Source organism: Pseudochaenichthys georgianus, chromosome 6 (genome assembly GCF_902827115.2).
Source record: "Pseudochaenichthys georgianus chromosome 6, fPseGeo1.2, whole genome shotgun sequence".
Classification (NCBI taxonomy): Eukaryota; Metazoa; Chordata; class Actinopteri; order Perciformes; family Channichthyidae; genus Pseudochaenichthys; species Pseudochaenichthys georgianus.
The window spans coordinates 23,327,399-23,347,861 of NC_047508.1; the positions used below are offsets into that span (position 1 = coordinate 23,327,399).

Genomic DNA, 20,463 nt, shown 5'->3' on the forward strand with positions numbered 1-20,463 from the left:
AGTTTATCATACGGTGTTGAGAGGACATGAATGCAGCACACAGAGGTACACTGCCTGTCATTGTATCATCAGTTACACAATACATGCTCTCTTACCAAATCCAAGTTATAAAAGACTCCACACAGTATCTCATGTTAACCAGCCTCATGCAATATTTAAAAACATTTTAAATAACACGAAGCAGCATCAGTGACGTTCAGTGGATAGCAAGTAACAACCGTCTGGGTGCTTTAAAGCTCATCCTAAGAGTCTAACATGCAATGGGAAGGTTGGTGCGTCCATGCTGTTTCCATGATATTCTGTATATGACTAATGCACAAACACCATGCACAATCAGGAGCAATACCTTTAACCATAGGATGCTAAAGCCAAAGGAGGAAGGACAAAATCAGAAATGTTACTGGGACAGGACGAACAACGAACTGACAGGATGAAAAATCTGCTTTACTTATAACAGCGAGGAATGTTAAGTTGTTGAACAGTACTCTGTGTCTATAGTAATGTGAAAAGGGGGAGGCCTACATTATCTCCTTCGCTGCGGAGCTTCCAGAAGGGCTGGATGTAGAACCAGGAGCCCTCGTTCCCGGCCGCGTCCAGAGAAACCCGCATGGCGTTCTTCTCCAGGAGAGCAGGGAGACGCTTGTTCACCGTCAGGTACTTATTGCTCTTAATGTGCAGCAGCTGAGACAGAAGAGTCAAAGGGATTAAATACTGAAACATAGGGGTGGAGGAAGTCCTCAACTCATTAAGTGAATTACTCATACGACACTGTAGAAATACTCCATAAAGAGTTCAAACCTGCACCAAGTAAAATTAGGAAACGTGTAATCTCAGAAGTATAAAAAGTACTAAAATGAACACTTTATACAACTTTTATTTGTTATATTATTCTTACTCATGCAATAAGACATATTTATATAGGGACTCCAACTAAATATTGTTTCCTTATGGATAGTTTTCACTTGATTATACTCTCAATGTATAATTTGCTTGTTTGTTTTTATTCCCACTACATTAACCCACAGCCCTGTAAAGTGACACCTTTACAATGCATTTTGTCTAACCACAATAAATATAAAAAAATGTATATGAATTATCTCAATTTAGAGGAAAGCAGCATATACTAACATTTGAGAAGCTGGGACTATGAAATGTTTGACACTGACTTCTACAACTATCAATCAACTAATAGATTAATCAATCAATCAACTACTTGTTTCAGCTCTAACTGAATATACCGTATGTTTGAATCCATGAGAAAGCACAATATTTTATAAGGTTGTCATGTGTTTTAAATGGAAATATTTCAATATGTAGTAACAGCTATTAAAGCTATGAAATACTTGTAGTCAATTCAAAGGTAAACAATTTCCCTCTGAATTGCAGAATAGTGGAAGTACAAAGGGAAATGTACAAGTGTAAGAGAACAGAGGTATATTATACCTTCAATGTAACGTTTTGTTTGATTTAAAACAGCTTGTTCAATATTTTATTTTACATGGCCTCAAGTGTGGGTTTTACCACACATTACATGGCCCTATTCCATTTAACAAACAGGAGCTAAGATATAGGGAATACTAACACATGCTCTATTGAAAAAAGCCTGTTTGTTGAAGGAACAATGGAGACTGCCTTGAAAGCATTTTTGCATTAGCACTAAAGTTGCTGCTTTTCTCAAATAAACTCGTAAAACAAGAGTTTAGCAATCAGTCACACCAAATACTGCCATTGTGGACTTACTGACTGAGGTATCAGGGATTGGGTGACAGTAACACAACCTTAGTAAACAAGAAAACCAAAACAAGGCTCTGGACTAAAGACAGTGGGACGCCGCAGATCTTTGCTGAGGAGCTGTACCTGGATGACATTACTGTATTTCACAACTTCTCCAAGGAGCTTCTTGTTCTCCGACTCGTTCTGCTTCTGCTCCAGTTCTGCTGCATGCTGGGTACACAGACAGACACAGAGATTTACTAAAGTGTTAGTCTGCAAATGAAAATGGAGATTAGAATTGGAATTAAAAACTGATGAATATCTACCTGTAACTTCTTAAACAGGTCTCCCTGTGTGTTGTTGTTCCCTTGTTTCCCTTGTTTGGCCTTCCAGAACTGCTTTTGGGCCGAGTATCTGTTCATGGGACACACCTTGAAGAGGCAATCTGCAGAGGAGGAGAAGCATCCAGGCACACACACTCTGTGGGTCAGGTTAAGCAGTACTCAAGGGTCTTAATGTGGTGAAGCAGCCTTTTTGAGGTTAATGGTTATTTACCCACCAGAGTTATTTAGACTTGCTTTTAAACATACAAGATTCTCTAAACCCACAATGTAGTGTGTAACAACATTGTGGTACATTGAGGGCAAACTGTCAGGTCAGCCTTAAGAGAGAGAGAGAGAGAGAGAGAGAGAGAGTGTGTGTGTGTGTGTGTGTGTGTGTGTGTGTGTGTGTGAGTGAGTGAGTGAGTGAGTGAGTGAGTGAGTGAGTGAGTGAGTGAGTGAGTGAGTGAGTGAGTGAGTGAGTGAGTGAGTGAGTGAGTGAGTGTGTGTGTGTGACCTCAAAACCAGTGTGACTAGTATTTTTGTACACACCTCTGAACTTTTTGGGCGGGTTGGCCAGGTCTCCAGCATCGGGCTGGACCACACACCTGTCATCAACAAGCCTGCAGAGATAAGGAAGTTTAACATTCAATCAGCATAATTTATTCATATCTAAACATGTATGCAATGGTTCCGTTAGCCAGTAAATCACCCGCCTTGAAAACAAAGGTGTGTACTATACACTGTAGTCTGATAGTGGTATCACGGTCAAATGCAAATACACAAAGCAATGTTCCGGACTTCTATTAAAGCAGAACATTTGAATAAGCAGCTCGAAACCATGCTTGCTCTACAGCTGATCAGCCAGCTGCAGGATGAAAAGCTCAGCTGGCAGCAGAAGAAAGAGGAATGGCTCTGCTCGCCTTCACATCCTCCTCCCAGAGCTCTCCCAGTATCTGGACCGAGCTCCTCTCACTTAACAGGACTCTGATCTCCGATTAGCAGCCCAGCAGGGGGTCTGCTCAACGTACAGGTTGTATGGAGATAAACTGATAAACTGAGTGATTGGTATCTCTCTGGGTTTGTCATAGTGCAGAGTGGAACAGACTGATAGTGAATACATCTAATTATTAGGTGTGAGAATCTTGCTGTATCTTACAATACATTTCAAAACTATTCGGGATTCAAAATCGGTTATCGATTCAGTATATGGGGGTGCTAATGTCATGATCTACTGCAGTCCAGTGTGGGCGAACAAAGGCAGTAAGGAAAACTTATGGCATGAAAGCAGATTCACGCTTTTTACGGTTTTAAGTCTTTAACGGATTGTCATAATGTTAATACACAAAGGCAAACCTAAGACAAAAGATAACGTTAATTATTGCTAAAATTGCACACATTTGTACTGAAAAAGTGGTAGTATTTCAAAAGTCTTGTTGACTTTAATAGTAACAGGTTCAAGTTATACAAAAAATAAAGTGCATCGTGTACCATGCATAACATTGGTAGGCTAGACAAATACCCGCACAATAATGCTGGGCTCAATTTGACTTAGTATGTAGCATTATTATCAAACAAAAACAATATGGTTCTTTTGTAAAACATTTACTTTAAGATATGATTAGATTTGATTTTAGAAGATAATATTCTTGATTCTTACCATAATAAATGTTTCCCCCACCCCAACTGATTATACATAACAAAACTAGATATCACCATGCCAGTGTGTAAAATAAGCATTTGAAGTCAAGTTGTTTTGTACATTTAAGACAAAGCCTAAGCTATATGCAGCTTGTCTACGCTGCAGTGGGCTGCAGAGGATGCATGTGGTTTCTGTGCAGGGTTGATTAGAGGACATGGGAGTGATGTCATCAAGTTAACTGCCATGCTTCCCACATCCTAGCCTTGTTTTGTTTTTTTACAAGACTGACAATTTTACACACTAGTGGTGTTTCATTGACAGGTTCAGTAATGCACTGCATCTAGATGGAATTCACACGTTGGACTGAATTCAGTTGCTTTTTAAATCTGATGACAGATATCAAGAGAAACTGGAAAAGCTGACGGGCCGGAATGTATGCTGCATAAGAAAGGGAAGGTGCCAAGTGTTTGGTTTTCGTATAGGCCAATTTACCTCATCCATGTAAAATAAAAGAAACATGTATTCATATGTTTCATTACATCATACATCAGTGGGACGGGTTTGTATTGGACAGTTTCCCAGGTCTTTATCTGGAATATAAAACCCTGGTTTAGAAGTGGCTTTGAGACAAAAATCATGTACAACAGAATCCATTTCAGGCACCTATGTTAATAGTCCACACTGAGAAGACTCAGGGTGGAGGTGCAACAAAAGCAGCCCATTATTTAGTGGAGCAGTGAGAGCAGCAAACAATGGCAATGGAAAACCGAGTGAGATCAATAAGAGAATACCTAAAACATTACATAGATCAGAGGGGGAATTTTCTGAGGTGTGCATTTACTTTGTACACCTAAAGAAATGTGTCAAAATGAATGATTAAGTCTGGGTGTTGTTTTCAGTAAAGGTTTTATTTAAGGCTTAATTTGGTCTGAGGGTAACACTATTCCCCCTTCAGGAAATATTTTTGTTTTTAAATGTCAAGACAAGGCTCAACCTGTGAAAGTGAGGTAATCTGGTGTTAAAGTACACTTCTTTTTTTTTTTTAGAGTACGGTTTAATTCATGCTTGGACAAGCAGTTATGTGAGGGTGAGGGTAAGAGGAGTTTTTAAACTTTGGTAGAAAGCCATCTGTGACTTTAAAACTGCAGAAAAGGATTGTAACTTCAACTTGCTGTGGTGTATTCTATGACACAAGCTATACATTTCTGTCAAAACCCCATATCATCCCATTCCACTTCTCCCCTTTGCACCAAAGGCCGAGATTCACAAACACATCCATTCATCCCGTCCACTGAGGAGAAACATAATGCAATGCACAATTCCTCCAATTCATACAATGCTGGCAGCCCCGCTGAAGTGAGCTGAGCCGTTTATGCCACAGCACTTGATCAGTGTCAATCCACAGGCTGTGTACTATTTCCACCGACTCGATATCAGAGTTACATCTTAATGAGACACAATAGAGCCCAACAGGAAGCAGAATCAAGTGCTAAATGGCTAAACAGGAAGGAAATACTCTGGATAAGTCAATCGAGCTCATAAATAAGTAACCTTCAGTATGCAGAGAGCTGTGCTTTAGTTCAAACAGAGAGACTTTGACAGTGGCACTCGAGTTTGCTCCGTAACCGAGTTAAACATGAACCAATGATAGCAGGCTGGACACAGAGAAGCTAATTTTAGCTCTATTGCTTGTGTCGAGACAACAAGGCCCGGAAAATAAAGCATGTATTGCAGAGCAGCAGGTCTGATGTTTGTTCTGTCAATTGTTTTCCAGTGAAAAACTATAGGCAACTGACACATGACTCATCTGTGAGAAAAGTGTGAAATTTCACAACCAATGCCAGTTATTGCATGTTTCAACGTGCTGATAGAGTGGCCCAGTGATGTAATTGAGTCACACACTTCCTCGTTAAATGTATCCTGCCATTATTTCACTGTTTATTAATTCATCTAAATTAATGGGGAAATAATGTTTACACTTAGATAATGTGTGCAAAAGTATTGTATCTGTGTCTTATGATGTATTTCTTATCTATATATTCAAGACAATAGATTGATTACTATAAAACAAAACATATTATGGATCTAATTAACTTAAGTCCACTTGTGGTTCTGCCAAATGACCGCAAAAGGAAAGTCAAAAGGTAATTTAGCTCTCAAATGTTTGCATTATTAGGTGTGTGAGGAACTAGCAGATGTAATGTTATCCAAAGCAAATAAGGGCATGTAAGGCCGAGGTTACATTGTGCTCACAGGGGCCGTGGTTCCTGCACGCTCTGACGCTCGCTCTCTGGGCCTTGGTGAGCCCTTGATAAAATACTCGGTGCCCCTGTCACACTACATGAGTTATTGAAAGGCTGATAAGAGTTTGGCGGCTTTGCCTCATAACAACATGAGCTGTGAACAATCACCGCTGTGCATGTTCGCTTTTTGAAGTGTATAGCCCCTGTGCTGCTTGCAATTGGGTAGGCAAAAGCCTTAACTGTTAAGAGCGCATTCAGCAAATTAAAGTAGGATAGCTGTGTGCACTCAGATAATGAGGCAGGGGACATTGTTGCTTACAAACAGGTTGTTTGTAAAGGTGCTCGCATGTTTCAGCTGCCATCTTCCCTGAGACCTCTGCTTGTTTTGATCCTCCACAGCGCATGGCATTAAAGAGAGGTTTAAACTTCAAATAATTACCTCTGTTCTGAAGTTTAGAAAGACATTTAAAAAGGAAGTTTTAAAAAAGAGTGGCGAACAGAGTAAGGAGGTGGGTGGGGCACATTCATTCTTCAGGGCAGGTCTATCTATCCAGGGTTGTTCTGTAGGCAAAGAGGTCAGAGTGCACCGGGAACCAGTGAGGTATTTCACCTTAAGGTGACACAGCTCAGGAAGAACCACAGCCTGCTAGTGGAAAGTTTCTTTTTTTGCACTGAAGTGTAGCGACACACAATGAAAGCAGATTCCATCACACCTACACCCAACCTGACAACTAACAGTATGACATACAGGCAACTGAAAGAAGAACAATAACTATCACTATCAAAGCCACGTTAAGTTCTTAGCTGTCACAGAATGTCACAAAATGAAAGCTTAGTAAAAATAGAGCATACAATATTCTTCTTTCTTGCCCCATTACTTATCTTGTGACCCCAGGTTGGTCACCAATGCTTTAAATGAAGGATGATTATGGAGCAAACTCCAAAATCACTCTCTTCTTAATCAATCCCTTTTAAATTGGACTGCTCCACTACAATAAGATCACAAAGACACCTCAAGAGGTGTGTAACATTCATGCAGTGTTTTCTTAGCGTCATTAAACCCACATACAGACACAATGCTTCTGCAAAGGTCTCAAATAAAGTATGTTATTTGAGGATCTACATGACTTAAAGCTGCAGATGAGGAGCAGTGAGCAACAAACCTCTTTCTCCTAACTTCAAATGAATACAAAAAGTGTCTTAATGGGGTACCCCATTAAGTCCCCTACTTTGGGGTCCACAACAAATTAAAATGTGAGTGTAACCATTACCACAAGTGTACCTGGACAACACGCTGCTTTGCATTCCTGTTACATTTGCCTAAACGTGAAGTTTCCTGAGAAGCAGCCGTTTTCCCTGACAGGCCTCCGCCACAAGTCGCACTTTAACTTTTGACTTGTTAGTTTGCAGGGAACGTATGTACACATAGAAGTTTAGGTGGTGACAGATGCAAAGTGAAAGTATTAAAGGTGTGAGGATTAATCCATACGGAGTCCCCAGTGAGTAGAAATTGAGAGGCGGAGGAACATACCCCAAAGTACTGATGAAGCCATTCACCGAGCCCTCCGCGTAAAGAGACACAATGTCTCCAATGTGAAGAAAACTGGACCTGTGCTCTGACATTTTGTTTCACTGAACAAACGATTTAGTTAGGTCCCGGTTTCTCCATTTAGAAACGCCTAGCGCTTCTTCTCTTCGGGTGAAGTAGTCCGCACGTTACAGGGGCTTTGGTTCAGCAGCAGTCTTCAGATTCACCCTCATTCTTCAATATTTACAATCCTGCAAGACCGAGTGTCAAAAGAGCGAAACTGCAAAAAACTGTTGGCGTTTTTTGAAGATAACGCTGTGTTTTGAGACTTATTTAACTTCTTCCTGTATGTCACGCAGACCGGAGTGTGCTCGTCTTCACATCCACTTCAGGGGGAGGAGACTGCTGCTGTCAGGCTCTGAGCAAATTCCGCTCAATCACACGTTTCTGTTTTTATTCGGGGTAGGCCCCCAAAAAAGTCATTAAAATATACCTTTACTTGTCCCTATGGCTGTATTGTTTCAGGAGATAAGTGTAGCATAACGGTTGCTTAACAGACTAGTAAGGCTACATGTGTTTTGATTATATTGAAATATTGCACGCTAAACCCTGTTAATGTAGCCTATGACAAACATTTCTCAATAGTGAGTTCTCTTTTTCTAAACTGTTGGATAACATGTGGATCATTTTGCATTGCTTGCCTTTGACACAACATTTGCAATGCTATGACAACATCCAGGGCCGTCCCTGGCCAATTTGGGGCCCCAGGAGACATTGTGAGATGTTACAACTGTAACAGGAAGAGTTACTGCAATGCGGAGGGCAATCCAGAGATTTGGGTACAGTTCCTGTAACTCACTTTTGTGGAGAAATGACAACATCTCCAAAGCAGTTCTTAATATAAATAATGCAAAAAAACTACTTCTACTAATAGCCTCGCAGCGGCGAAACTGTGGCACGCTTCGCATAAACGCATAAAGGTGCGCCGCATTTGCGCTACGGATGAGAAGCCCTCCGCGAGATGAGGCCCCACGTAGTCTGCGTGATCTGCGTGGAGGGGCGGGCCTGCATACAACAAGATTAGGCTTGTTTGAGACTCGTTGCGGCTCGCCTCGAAAGTAGAGGAGAATAGCCGATCGCAGCCGGGGGAGGTCTCAAAAAGCTTGCCTGAAGTCGGACAGCTCGGAGTCGGCTTCGTCTTCTTCTTCTCTCGGTTTTTTGGCGGATTGCAAACAACTTTAAGGTGCATACCGCCAGGGTTGGGTTGTAACGGAATACATGATGTAACGGCGTTACGTAATCAGAATACAAAAATCAAGTAACTGTATTCAGCTCGCGTTACATTTGAAAAACGAGTAATCTGATTACAGATACTTTCGTAAACCTGAAGTGAATACATTTTGGATTACTTATTGGAATTATTGGTGGAAAGATTTCCTCTCAACATTTAATATTCATTACTAAAGGTACAGCCGAATCATCACAGCGCACAAAACCTATTACCGCCGCAGATGGACCAAAAAAGCGTTTGAAAAAAAATCGCTGGTCTGCTCAGTGGAACAATAACAACGAAACATGGAGGAACAAAAGTCTGGGTTTAAATCGCGTGTGTGTGTGTGTAGGTGTGTGTGGTTAAAACTAGGGCTGTCAAGTTAACGCGTTAATAACGCCAAAAAAATTAACGCCACTAATTATTTTAACGCGATTAACGCATGTGTATTTGTTTTCCTCGGCCGCCCCGTAGTTTCAGAGCGCATCGAGTTTAAAATACCATCTACAAGCTGATGCTGTTGACAGCCCCGCTCCTGCCGCCCGCTTGTGGCAGACCACACTTCCACGCTCACCGGCAGGCATCGACTGGCCATCGGGAGGACCGGGAGGGGGGAGGGGGGGGGGGGGGGGTGTGTGTGTGTGTGTGTGTGTGGCCCGAGCGAGCGAGAGAGAGACCTTACGTGCATTACCGTACCGCGGTGTGAACGCGGCTATTGTTGTTGTTAGCATCTGGTGCTAGCTAGCTGCGCTAACGGATATAAGGAGCTGTTTCAATGAAAACAGAGGAGCGAGCTATCCACACAACTGCGCCGAGCACTTGACTTTATGCAGGAAGCAGACAGCGGGACATTGTACGAGAAGTCAGCACACTCATGATTTCAGCAACATGATTGCAGCGTCCAGTATGAAGGTAGATATGGTGCAAAATGCGAGAGCGTGAAAACCTGATGTGAGCACTTGCAGAAAAAAAATCTGTGCTTGTGTGCATACATTTACACTTGTATACAATATCCACGTAACTGTGAACCAAATGTACACTTGTATAAAATATCCACGTAACTGTGAATCAAATTTACACTTGTAAAAAATATCCACGTAACTGTGAACCAAATTTGAAGTCACAGAAGAAAAAAAAATGTTTTGTAGCTTGTAGGAAAAAAATGAACTTAGAGATGAAATGTTCACTTGCAGAAAAATACACATTTTTTAAATATATTTTCCATTACAACTGCAACTTTATTTATTACAACCTCTCAAATCAGTCATTACAACTTGACGAATCTGCTCTGTGGCAGTATAAATCGACGAATCTGCAGTCTTGACTTTTGCTACACTTCTTGCGATAAATGTGTCGCAAAAGTAATTTTCACCTGTAGATGTGGGGGGAGGGAGGGGGGTTGGAGCGAAGGGGCGGAGCTATCAGAAGGACGAGGCTCGGGTGACTGGAGACTGCGGGGCTAACGGTTCGTGTCGCTACCAGTCCGCTGACATGGCGCATCAATCAACGGTACATTTTGGCCCATTACTTGCCCAGTATTACTTTGAATATTATTATTGTGATTGAGGATTAAATCCGCTTTGAAGACCATCGTTTTATATCGTGCAGTTTAGCGGCGAAATAACGTTGTTGAGTTTATTCTAGCTAAACAAGTAGTGGTTGTAGTCTATACAGCAGTAATTCATATATTATAGCCTACTGCTTTGGCACTAACGGTTGATAACCGTTTATGAAAATAAAACCAATTGAACTGTACTGAAATAATGACAAGTTTTATAATTGTCTTGGGCTCCTGCTGTGTTTTTAAAGCCTTTGTAAATTATCCATGCTATTTTCTATTTAGAACGAAGACTTCAGAATCTTAAAATCCCTTAACGTTTGTATGCAATTGTGCTAAATTCAACTCTGGAATCAAGCAAATATTAATATGTTTGCATGACATATTTATATTTTGCCATCACTGAACTATACGTTTAATACATTTAAGTCAAGCTAAGGTACATGTGTTACATGTGTACAGCTAGTTAGTGCTCTTACCGATGCCTCCTCCAAACAGCATATTAACCAGACTGTATCATTAAAACTAAGTACCAGTTCTAGATCCTTGACTTTAGACAAACAATTCAAAAGACAACATGTATTTAAAGACCAATCTTTATTTGAAGGTGCCTCTTAACCTGATATATTAGTTATACAGTAATAGTATTGACAATCTAAAAAAACTGAGCAACTCAACAGTCAACTTTATGTTTCTTATTGTCTCTAAAGCATTTATTATTTTCATTTTTCCCCTCTCATATTCAGTGTGGACGGATTGAGACAGCGTGGTGTCCAGAGGGCTGCAGAGACTTCAGGGAGAAACCTCCGTGTGATGGACGTCCTGTCTGTTGGTGTGGAGAGGACTGAGGGTCTTTCCTCTGCGAGGAGGACCAGGCCTGATGGAGGAGCCCATGCTGGGCAAAGCTGATACCAACTGCACAGGCCTAGTCTGTCACGTTATTTGACTAAATGTGTTTACTTATACATTTAATAGGTTTACACCTTCTGTCCATATGTGCTTTTTATTTAAAACATTTGATTAACTTTTGGTTCACATTTCAATAAATTGTATTTGTATTTGTATCCTTTCGTCCATTATTCTTACTGAAAATGTTATATTACACATTCACATCTGACTGAAGATTGGCCCCATTTATTTGTGACGTTGCAAACTCTGCGGTACAAGGCACAAGTGATGTGAAGCTCATAAAGTGAGGCACATAGAAATAATCAGCTGATGGAGTGTAGATGTGGAAATAGGTGCATTCGATCAGCTGACTATGTTTTTCGCCACACTTTATAAGCCTGACTATAACCACCCCTTCTCTGAGGTGCAGGCAGCGTCACAAACAAATGATGGTCCTGATAGACTACAAAAATATTCGGTGTGCAGATCTTTGTTTTCACAATAAAAGTAGTTTCTTAGTGAATGTCTTGTACTGGTCTTAAAATCTCATAACATCAGCTTTTAATGTTCCTCTTGGATGTTCTTCTTGACCCTCAGAGAAGGAGAAGATGTCGTGTCTTTCAGGCATGTCCTTTCCTCACAAAAATGACAGGAAACATAAAACATTATTGCAGAACAAGTGTGTTATTTATGAAAAAGGTGTGTTTGTGTGTTATGGGGCTGTTGATATAATTATTTTTTAATTGTAATCAGATTATGAATGAACACTATGAAATTCATCAACATTGAAATATGTTATTATCAAAATAATATTTAACTGTTATCAAAACATAGTGCAACTGTAGAAGCTTGCTCTGTTGTCTCACTGAAAGAATAACTTTTACCACGTTTTTTTACAGACAATATTGAGAGATAAATAGTAGCAGTTCTCACTGTGTTAAATATCTTTGCCTTCAATACATTCAATTAGAAAGCTGACAAAGTCATATTGCTTGTTAACATCTAAATGTGACTTTTTGCATGGAATAAACCCTCAACTTAGCTGATGTGTAGGTGATCTAGTATTTAGTATTGTTTAATGGAATGTATATCAGTGTATTCAAGTCAATACTTCATTTATTGAAACCAATATCTTTCTTGATTCTTTGTACAGTATGAAAAAAGAGTCTTAGTACCTGTGCTGGAGTCCAGTTCTGTCTCTCACTCTCTGGTCCAGCCTGTCTGCATCACCTGGACACTTTAAACAAACAGATATGTAAAGTACCATGTGTACAAACAATATAACTGATTCTCTTCTGTTGAACATGTTGGATTGTGTATTGTCCGAGTCAGGGTCCTTTTTATTTTACTGTAACTTTGGAAATTGTGTTACCAATGCTTACTGTTTATTTGATATCAATTTGTAATACAATTAATAAAAACAACAAGGTTTGGGTTCGTTATTCAGATGACTGTGACGTTAACTTGTAAGCTCAATAATGAACTCCAGCTCAACCAACCATATTGTAATATCTAAGTAATCATCTTGAAATATGACATTAATAATTGTAATATACACACATCTTATTGTGAGGTTGATTTCACATACACTACTTTGACGTTAGCTAAATAGAAAATAGCATGGATAATTTACAAAGGCTTTAAAAACACAGCAGGAGCCCAAGACAATTATAAAACTTGTCATTATTTCAGTACAGTTCAATTGGTTTTATTTTCATAAACGCTTATCAACCGTTAGTGCCAAAGCAGTAGGCTATAATATATGAATTACTGCTGAATAGACTACAACCACTACTTGTTTAGCTAGCATAAACTCAACAAAGCTAGCGTTAGCTGGCTAACTGACGTTATTTCGCCGCTAAACTGCACGATATAAAACGGTGGTCTTCAAAGCGGATTTAATCCTCAATCACAATAATAATATTCAAAGTAATACTGGGCAAGTAATGGGCAAAACTTACCGTTGATTGACGCGCCATGTCAGCGGACTGGTAGCGACACGAACAGTAGCCCCGCTGTCATCCGGTTCGACCTGACTGTGACTGTGACTGACCCAAGCCTCGTCCTTCTGATAGCTCCGCCCCTTCGCTCCAACCCCCCTCCCTCCCCCCACATCTACAGGTGAAAATGACTTTTGCGACACATTTATCGCAAAAAGTGTAGCAAAAGTCAAGACCGCAGATTCGTCGATGTATACTGCCACAGAGCAGATTCGTCAAGTTGTAATGACTGATTTGAGAGGTTGTAATAAATAAAGTTGCAGTTGTAATGGAAAATATATTTAAAAAATGTGTATTTTTCTGCAAGTGAACATTTCATCTCTAAATTCATTTTTTTCCTACAAGCTACAACACATTTTTTTTTCTTCTGTGACTTCAAATTTGGTTCACAGTTACGTGGATATTTTTTACAAGTGTAAATTTGATTCACAGTTACGTGGATATTTTATACAAGTGTACATTTGGTTCACAGTTATGTGGATATTGTATACAAGTGTAAATGTAAGCACACGAACTCAGATTTTTTTTCTGCAAGTGCTCACATCAGGTTTTCACGCTCTCGCATTTTGCACCATATCTACCTTCATAGTCCAGGCAGCTCCCGTTCGAGCATATGCCTTGAGTTGCACATAGCTCCAACGATCACAATCACACACACACACACACACACACACACACACACACACACACACACACACACACACACACACACACACACACACACACACACACACACACACACACACACACACACACACACACACACACACACACACACACACACACACACACACACACACACACACACACACACACACACACACACACACACACACACACACACACACACACCATTTGTATTGTATGAGAGGTTCCAGGTTGAATTGAGGCGAATATTTGTAATGTTCAGAGGTTGTTGTGTTTAATATTCATGAGAATATTTGTCATTGTTCAAATGATAATAAACATTAGCATAAAGCATATTTGTCCACTCATATGTTGATAAGAGTATTAAAAACTTGAAAAATATTCCTCTAAGGTACATTTAGAACAGATAAAAAATGTGCGATTAATTTGCGATTAATCGCGATTAACTATGGACAATCATGCGATTAATCGCGATTAAATATTTTAATCGACTGACAGCCCTAGTTAAAACACATCAGCCTGCGGTCGCTCTTTAGCCTTACTAATGATTATTTCTGAAGGTATACACAGTGAAGGCGGTGCGTGAAAGGCGGTGCGTGAAAGGCGGTGCGTGAAAGGCACTGCGCGGCGCACTCGTCTTCTCATGCGGCTTTCACACCAGCGCTTTTCAGTTTCTAGCTCCGAGCGGGAGCTTTTCTGGTTCAGCTCCGGTTTCCCTTTTTAGCTCCCGCTCTGTACACACCGCCCACTGGCGCCCCAGAGCTGCCCTTGCTGCGTCATGACGTCACCGTTTACATCGCTGATTTGCCCCCCAACGGCAGCCATTACGGCAGCTCACAACAACAACAACTGCGTCGGGTCGATGATTGTGTTGCTTTTAATCACACGAAGCCAGAATAAATTGAATAACGACTTCTCCAACCTTGTACTTTTCTCCAGAGTGCCGTGGTTCATTGTTTATTAATGTGTTTCTGCAGCATTTACCGACCGCTGCAGTGCAGCTCTTCCACAGGAGTTTATTCTCCCGTTAGCTCCCGGTTAGCTCACACTGCAGCGGCCGCTCTAAAGTATTCACTGTCCGACTCACACAAGCAGCTGATGCATATCCCCAGTTCCCCTTAGCCTAAGTGAATGTGTGTCAGTCTGAATTGACACTGTTTGGTATCACAACGCTGTTATGAAAGTTTCTCTGGTATAAAACGGGTGATGTTAGCATAGCAACCGAAGCTAAACTGACTACTTGCATCCGATAGCTGCAATAATACAAAACAACACGTCTGCCTCTCTCCACAATGATTGATAACAGTGAACGGATGGTCAAAGTAAGGTACAAATAAACAGAATCACACGAAGCCTGGTTAGTGTTGCCTGACTTTATAAAGTGTGTTTATAGGCACTACTGCTTGTAGGCAGGCATAACAGTCGACCCATGTCCAGGGGAGGTGGGTTTAGTTTCCTGCACGCCTCGACGTAAGAGAGACGTAAGCGACGTCACCTCTTAGCTCCAAAGCTCTTGCCTCTGGACCGACAATTTTTTGGAGCTGGAAATGAAGCGGATTCCGGAGCTAAGAGCTGGCGCTGCTGCGGTGTGAACTGGAAAACCCGGCGCTTTTCAGGCTCTAGCTCCGAGCCGGAGCTGAAAAGGCGCTGGTGTGAAAGGGGCATCAGAGGCTGAGTTAACCCTCCCGCTGCCTCCTGGTGCTGCAGAGATGTCATGAAGTGAAGGAGGTGTTCCTTCTATAAAACAGCTGCGGGCAGCAGATACTGTGAGTGTCACGGACATTAATTCATAGATCAAGGCAGACTGGTGCACACACTCTCCTGTTTTGCCGATCCGGTGCTTAAACAAATATAGCTCTACACCCCTGGCCGAAATGTCCTTAAAATAAAGTCCGAGTTAGACATTTTAATTCATGTCCTGCCAACACTGGCAGGACAGAAGGCGACACGCCCGTTCTAAGCCCTGTCCCTCACTCCTCACATCCCAAGCTGCATCCCCAAAACGTGTATTATGTTGTTACATCGTTTCAGATGTGATGTTTCAGTTGTGCTCTTGATAAGCCATTAAAACAGTAAAACACGTTCAGTTTCCTTTTGCTTTTTGTGTCTCCTGTTCACAAAAACATACCCAGTTTGGAAAGTAATCTAAAAGTAATCTGATTACGTTTTTTTTAAGACACGTAACTGTAACTGTATTCGGATTACTTTCAGAGCCATGTAATCAGTAACTGATTACATTTACAAAGTAACCCTCCCAACCCATACCGCCACCTCCGGAGTTTGCTTGACTCGGTTTGCATTTATAAAGAATGCACACGTGTTTAATCGTTAATGTCATATGTACTAAGTAAATACATTTGTTCCTGCTCAAGATTAGATTCAACTTTATTGTTATTGCACATATTACAGGTACTGAGACAACGAAATGAAGTTTAGCTTCTAACCAGGTGCAACAAGCAGTAAAGTGAAAAGTAATGTTCACAATCTACAGAATAACATATATAATGAATTGAATGATGAATAAACAGTGAGGGGTATGAATACTATATCAGCCTGTGAGCAGTATGAACAGTGTATGAATATGCTAAGATATATAAAGTATGAAAACGGTAAGCAGTGCAAGTATAGTATACAATATATAGATATTAATTTCATGATGATAAACATTGTGGAACAATGATGAAAAATGTGACTGGAAGTGGCGACGTAAAACTGACACAAAACAACAACAAACTTGTGCCGAGCCAATTGGAGAGTTTCATCAGCAGCACGTGGTAAAAACAACCTGATCTCACCAGAATGCGTGACTCCACCACGACTCCTTAACACCACAATGCGTGGTGGAGTCACGAACTTTGTTACATTTACGTGTCTGCACCACGCAAACAACCCCAATGTAAAGTGAATGAGGCTCCTTTGTCGTGGTGCACACACGCATTTCTACAACGTCCCGCAGTGAGCTTTTATTCTATACAACGTTTTTTAAATCTACTTCATAGCTTGTAGTAACTCACGGGAGGCTTCTTTTATTTTATTTGTATTCATAATTATTTTTTATTTTTCGTCAGAATGTAAAAATTACATTAGTTACGAATTTGTGTTCTCAAAAAACAGTGCATTGTGTGTAATGCAACTGTGATTTTTATTAAATGAGTTCGTTTTTAAGGAAGGCCAGAGCTTCAGCTGTGTCAAATAGATTGTTCCCTTTAGTTAACGTTATTTAAAAGATAATGATCATGTCCCCTGTATTGTATTACGAGCGTCCATTCCCATTGGATAACGGAGAATTGTACACCCGGAAGTAAGTAGCCTATTCTCCTGTCGATTGATTTTACAGTGATATCTGCACTACTCATCGACTAAAAAACACCAAATTGTCCTTGCTAATTACACAACATTGATAGGTTTGAATTGTGTACAATACTTTTGTATTTTCCCCCTTCGATTCGGAGAAACAAATATTTTTTCGGAGTTTTTGGACGGCAGAAGACACTACATTACCCAGAATCCTCAGCTATCGTTTGGGACTACACCATGTGCTTAGCTTGACAAACCCCGTGATCAGTCCTCAAGCTCTTTGATTGGTTGACCTCCAACTGCATTCCATATAAAAAATAAAACATTTCGTAAAAGAGAAAATCATACTTTATTCAGCAGTGCTTGCTTTACTCTTTGAAAGTCATCACATGAATGCATTGTAATAAATAGTTTGGCTGCATTAAATATTACACATCTGTCGTAGTTCTTTGTTTATCTACAGAGATCGGGCATCAGAATAGACCAGAAACTATTCTTTTACCGTTCTGTTTTAATTTCACAATAAAGTTAGTAGTAATATTTTGTTTTGATATTATTGTTTTTATTAATTACTAGACGACTGGGTCATGTTAAGACCATCTTTATTTGGTTGCTATGGGTTTTTTCCATCGCTTTTGTGTTACAAATATCAAAACAATAACAAAATAATATTCGTCGTAAACTAAACCGGAAACAGCAGTATATTTTATTTTGTTAACACTGTAAACTTGACAGCCTTTTAACCTATGCTTTTAACCCAAACCACCTACTGGTTAAAGCACGTTATTACACGTTTAGAGTAATTGCAATGCAGGAAGATTGTGTTGCTTTTTAATGACTGTTTAAAATGCCTTTTTCTTAATGTCTTTCATTTTTGTAAAGCACTTTTTAATGTGTTATATTTTATGAAAACATTTAAATATTAAGAGTACATACAAAATAGTGGGAAAGTAGAAGGTCAATTATATAAATATAGAATAGAAAATATCAAGAAGATACTCAAATGATATCTAGAGTAAAACAGTTTAGTGCCTGATAGGAGGATGTGCTAACTAATAAGGCTTTATTTAAAGAAATGTGCAGAATACGATGTAATGGTGGAGGTATACACACATATTGATAGATGTCTTGTAATGCACTGTTGAGGAACCTGTGACCCAAGTTTTTCATTCATTGCATAACTACACTGTTGTGTATATGATATGTCAATAAACCTTAGAAAATCTTGAAATCTTGAAAGGGATGTGCAAAATAGCAATTATATACAGTCTTTAATGAACTATTAGAGAATAACGAGTAATGAATTTGCTTTAAACGGATCTGCAGATAAATATTTAGTCTTCTCAAGCACCAACTATCAAATATCTCTCCTGATTGTTGGCACTTGACAATCACCTTCACTGAATTTCATTCAGGTGTAACTAAAGTCTGATTTAAGGGTTGTTTATATTTCACATCATTAATCCAAATCTGTAAAGTAACTAAAAATAAATGTAGTGGAATAAAAATACCAGGTTAACCTTAAAGAAAGCCCTCAGGATTATAAAAGACCCCATCACCCCAGCCACAAACTGTTCTGTCTGCTGCAGTCTGGCAGGCGGTACCGCAGCATCCGGACTAAACCCACCAGACACAGAGACAGCTTCATCCCACAGGCTATACGATTATTAAACACCTGAATTTAGAAATAACATTCATCTGGCTGCTACTTAGAAATTATTTATCTAATATATCATATTCCAATCACTTGTATATAGACTCTTATTGCACTATTTCACTATTTTTTCTGTGTATCTGTTTTATTGCGTAGCACTGTTGGAGGAGCCTGTGACCTAAGGGGGGGAGGGGGGGGGGGGGGTGGTAGGACACGTCCGATTCCTGTTTTGAATAGTGTGCCGTAGATGGGTTTCATTCCATTTCAAAGTCCTTTTTGACGCTCTGTGTAAACTTCGCGCATCCAATCACAGAGGCTGAGGACTGATCACGGGGTTTGTCAAGCTAAGCACATGGTGTAGTCCCAAACGATAGCTGAGGATTCTGGGTAGTGTAGTGTCTTCTGCCGTCCTAAAACTCAGAAAAAATATTTTGGAGGGGGAAAATACAAAAGCATTGTACACAATTCAAACCAATCAATGTTGTGTAATTAACAAGGACAATTTGGTGTTTTTTAGTCGATGAGTAGTGCAGATATCACTGTAAAATCAATCGACAGTAAGGAGAATAGGCTACTTACTTCCGGGTGTAAAATTCTCCGTTATCCAATGGGAATGGACGCTCGTAATACAATACAGGGGACATGATCATTATCTTTTAAATAACGTTAACTAAAGGGAACAATCTATTTGACACGGCTGAAGCTCTGGCCTTCCTTAAAAACTAACTAATTTAATAAAAATCACAGTTGTATTACACACAATGCACTGTTTTTTGAGAACACAAATTCGTAACTAATGTAATTTTTACATTCTGACGAAAAATAAAAAATAATTATGAATACAAATAAAATAAAAGAAGCCTCCCGTGAGCAGGGTTGGGTTGTAACGGAATACAAGTAACGGCGTTACGTAATCAGAATACAAAAATCAAGTAACTGTATTCAGCTCGCGTTACATTTGAAAAACGAGTAATCTGATTACAGTTACTTTCGTAAACCTGAAGTGAATACATTTTGGATTACTTATTGGAATTATTGGTGGAAAGATTTCCTCACAACATTTAATATTCATTACTAAAGGTACAGCGGAATCATCACAGCGCACAAAACCTATTACCGCCGCAGATGGGCCAAAAAAGCGTTTGAAAAAAAATCGCGGGTCCGCTCGCTCTGAAACAATAACAACGAAACATGGAGGAACAAAAGTCTGCGTTTAAATCGCGTGTGTGTATATAGAGGTGTGTGTGGTTAAAACCAAGCGGCAAACTCTGGGGAAGAGCCGGGAAGCCAATACGGAAGTGCCACACACTGCAGTTCATATATTGGCCGATAGGCGATGGCTGCAGAAAGGAGCAATTTCCATAGACCCCCATGTTAAAATGCCCAACTTTACAGCAGAAAAAAACATGTTTCTGTCCCTGGCTCCATACATTTTTATTATCGATCTAGTTAGATTCCACCTTCATGATTATGGATCTGTGAGTGAATTGTTGTCTAACACGACCCTTTTATTTATATTAGGTCTTAAAGTTTTTGCATTAATTAGGGCGTGGTCACGTTGATGGACACGTACATGCCTCACTGTCAGCTAACAGCAACTTGTCCACTCTGCTAGGCTACAACCAAAGAGGCTACAACGTTAGTTAGTCATAGTACTGTACTTGACCCTTTAGCTTTAGCCGTGTTCGTGGTGATATACCAG

General features: G+C 40.0%; 1 protein-coding gene and 1 long non-coding RNA gene across 3 annotated transcripts in view; both read right to left on the bottom strand.

Annotated features, from left to right (window-relative positions):
- The window catches only part of itpr2 (inositol 1,4,5-trisphosphate receptor, type 2), a 65,929-nt gene extending 58,073 nt beyond the window's left edge, over window positions 1–7,856 (bottom strand). Inside the window, exons 1-5 of the mRNA XM_034084383.2 lie at window positions 7,450–7,856; window positions 2,586–2,656; window positions 2,040–2,158; window positions 1,858–1,944; window positions 523–681 (exon numbers count right to left, since the gene is read on the bottom strand). Of these exons, the coding sequence (XP_033940274.1) occupies window positions 523–681; window positions 1,858–1,944; window positions 2,040–2,158; window positions 2,586–2,656; window positions 7,450–7,541 (528 nt within the window). The 5' untranslated portion in view covers window positions 7,542–7,856. The remainder of the gene's footprint in view (window positions 1–522; window positions 682–1,857; window positions 1,945–2,039; window positions 2,159–2,585; window positions 2,657–7,449) is intronic.
- Window positions 7,857–10,852: 2,996 nt separating this feature from the next.
- On the bottom strand, window positions 10,853–13,219 carry LOC139433992 (uncharacterized). 2 transcript variants are annotated; one of them, XR_011643391.1, is made up of 3 exons: window positions 13,124–13,219; window positions 12,338–12,399; window positions 10,853–11,793 (listed from the first exon to the last, which is right to left on the bottom strand). It is a non-coding gene; the product is annotated as an uncharacterized lncRNA (long non-coding RNA). The 2 variants fall into 2 exon arrangements; XR_011643392.1 differs by having other exon boundaries at window positions 10,853–11,798.
- Window positions 13,220–20,463: the final 7,244 nt, after the last annotated feature.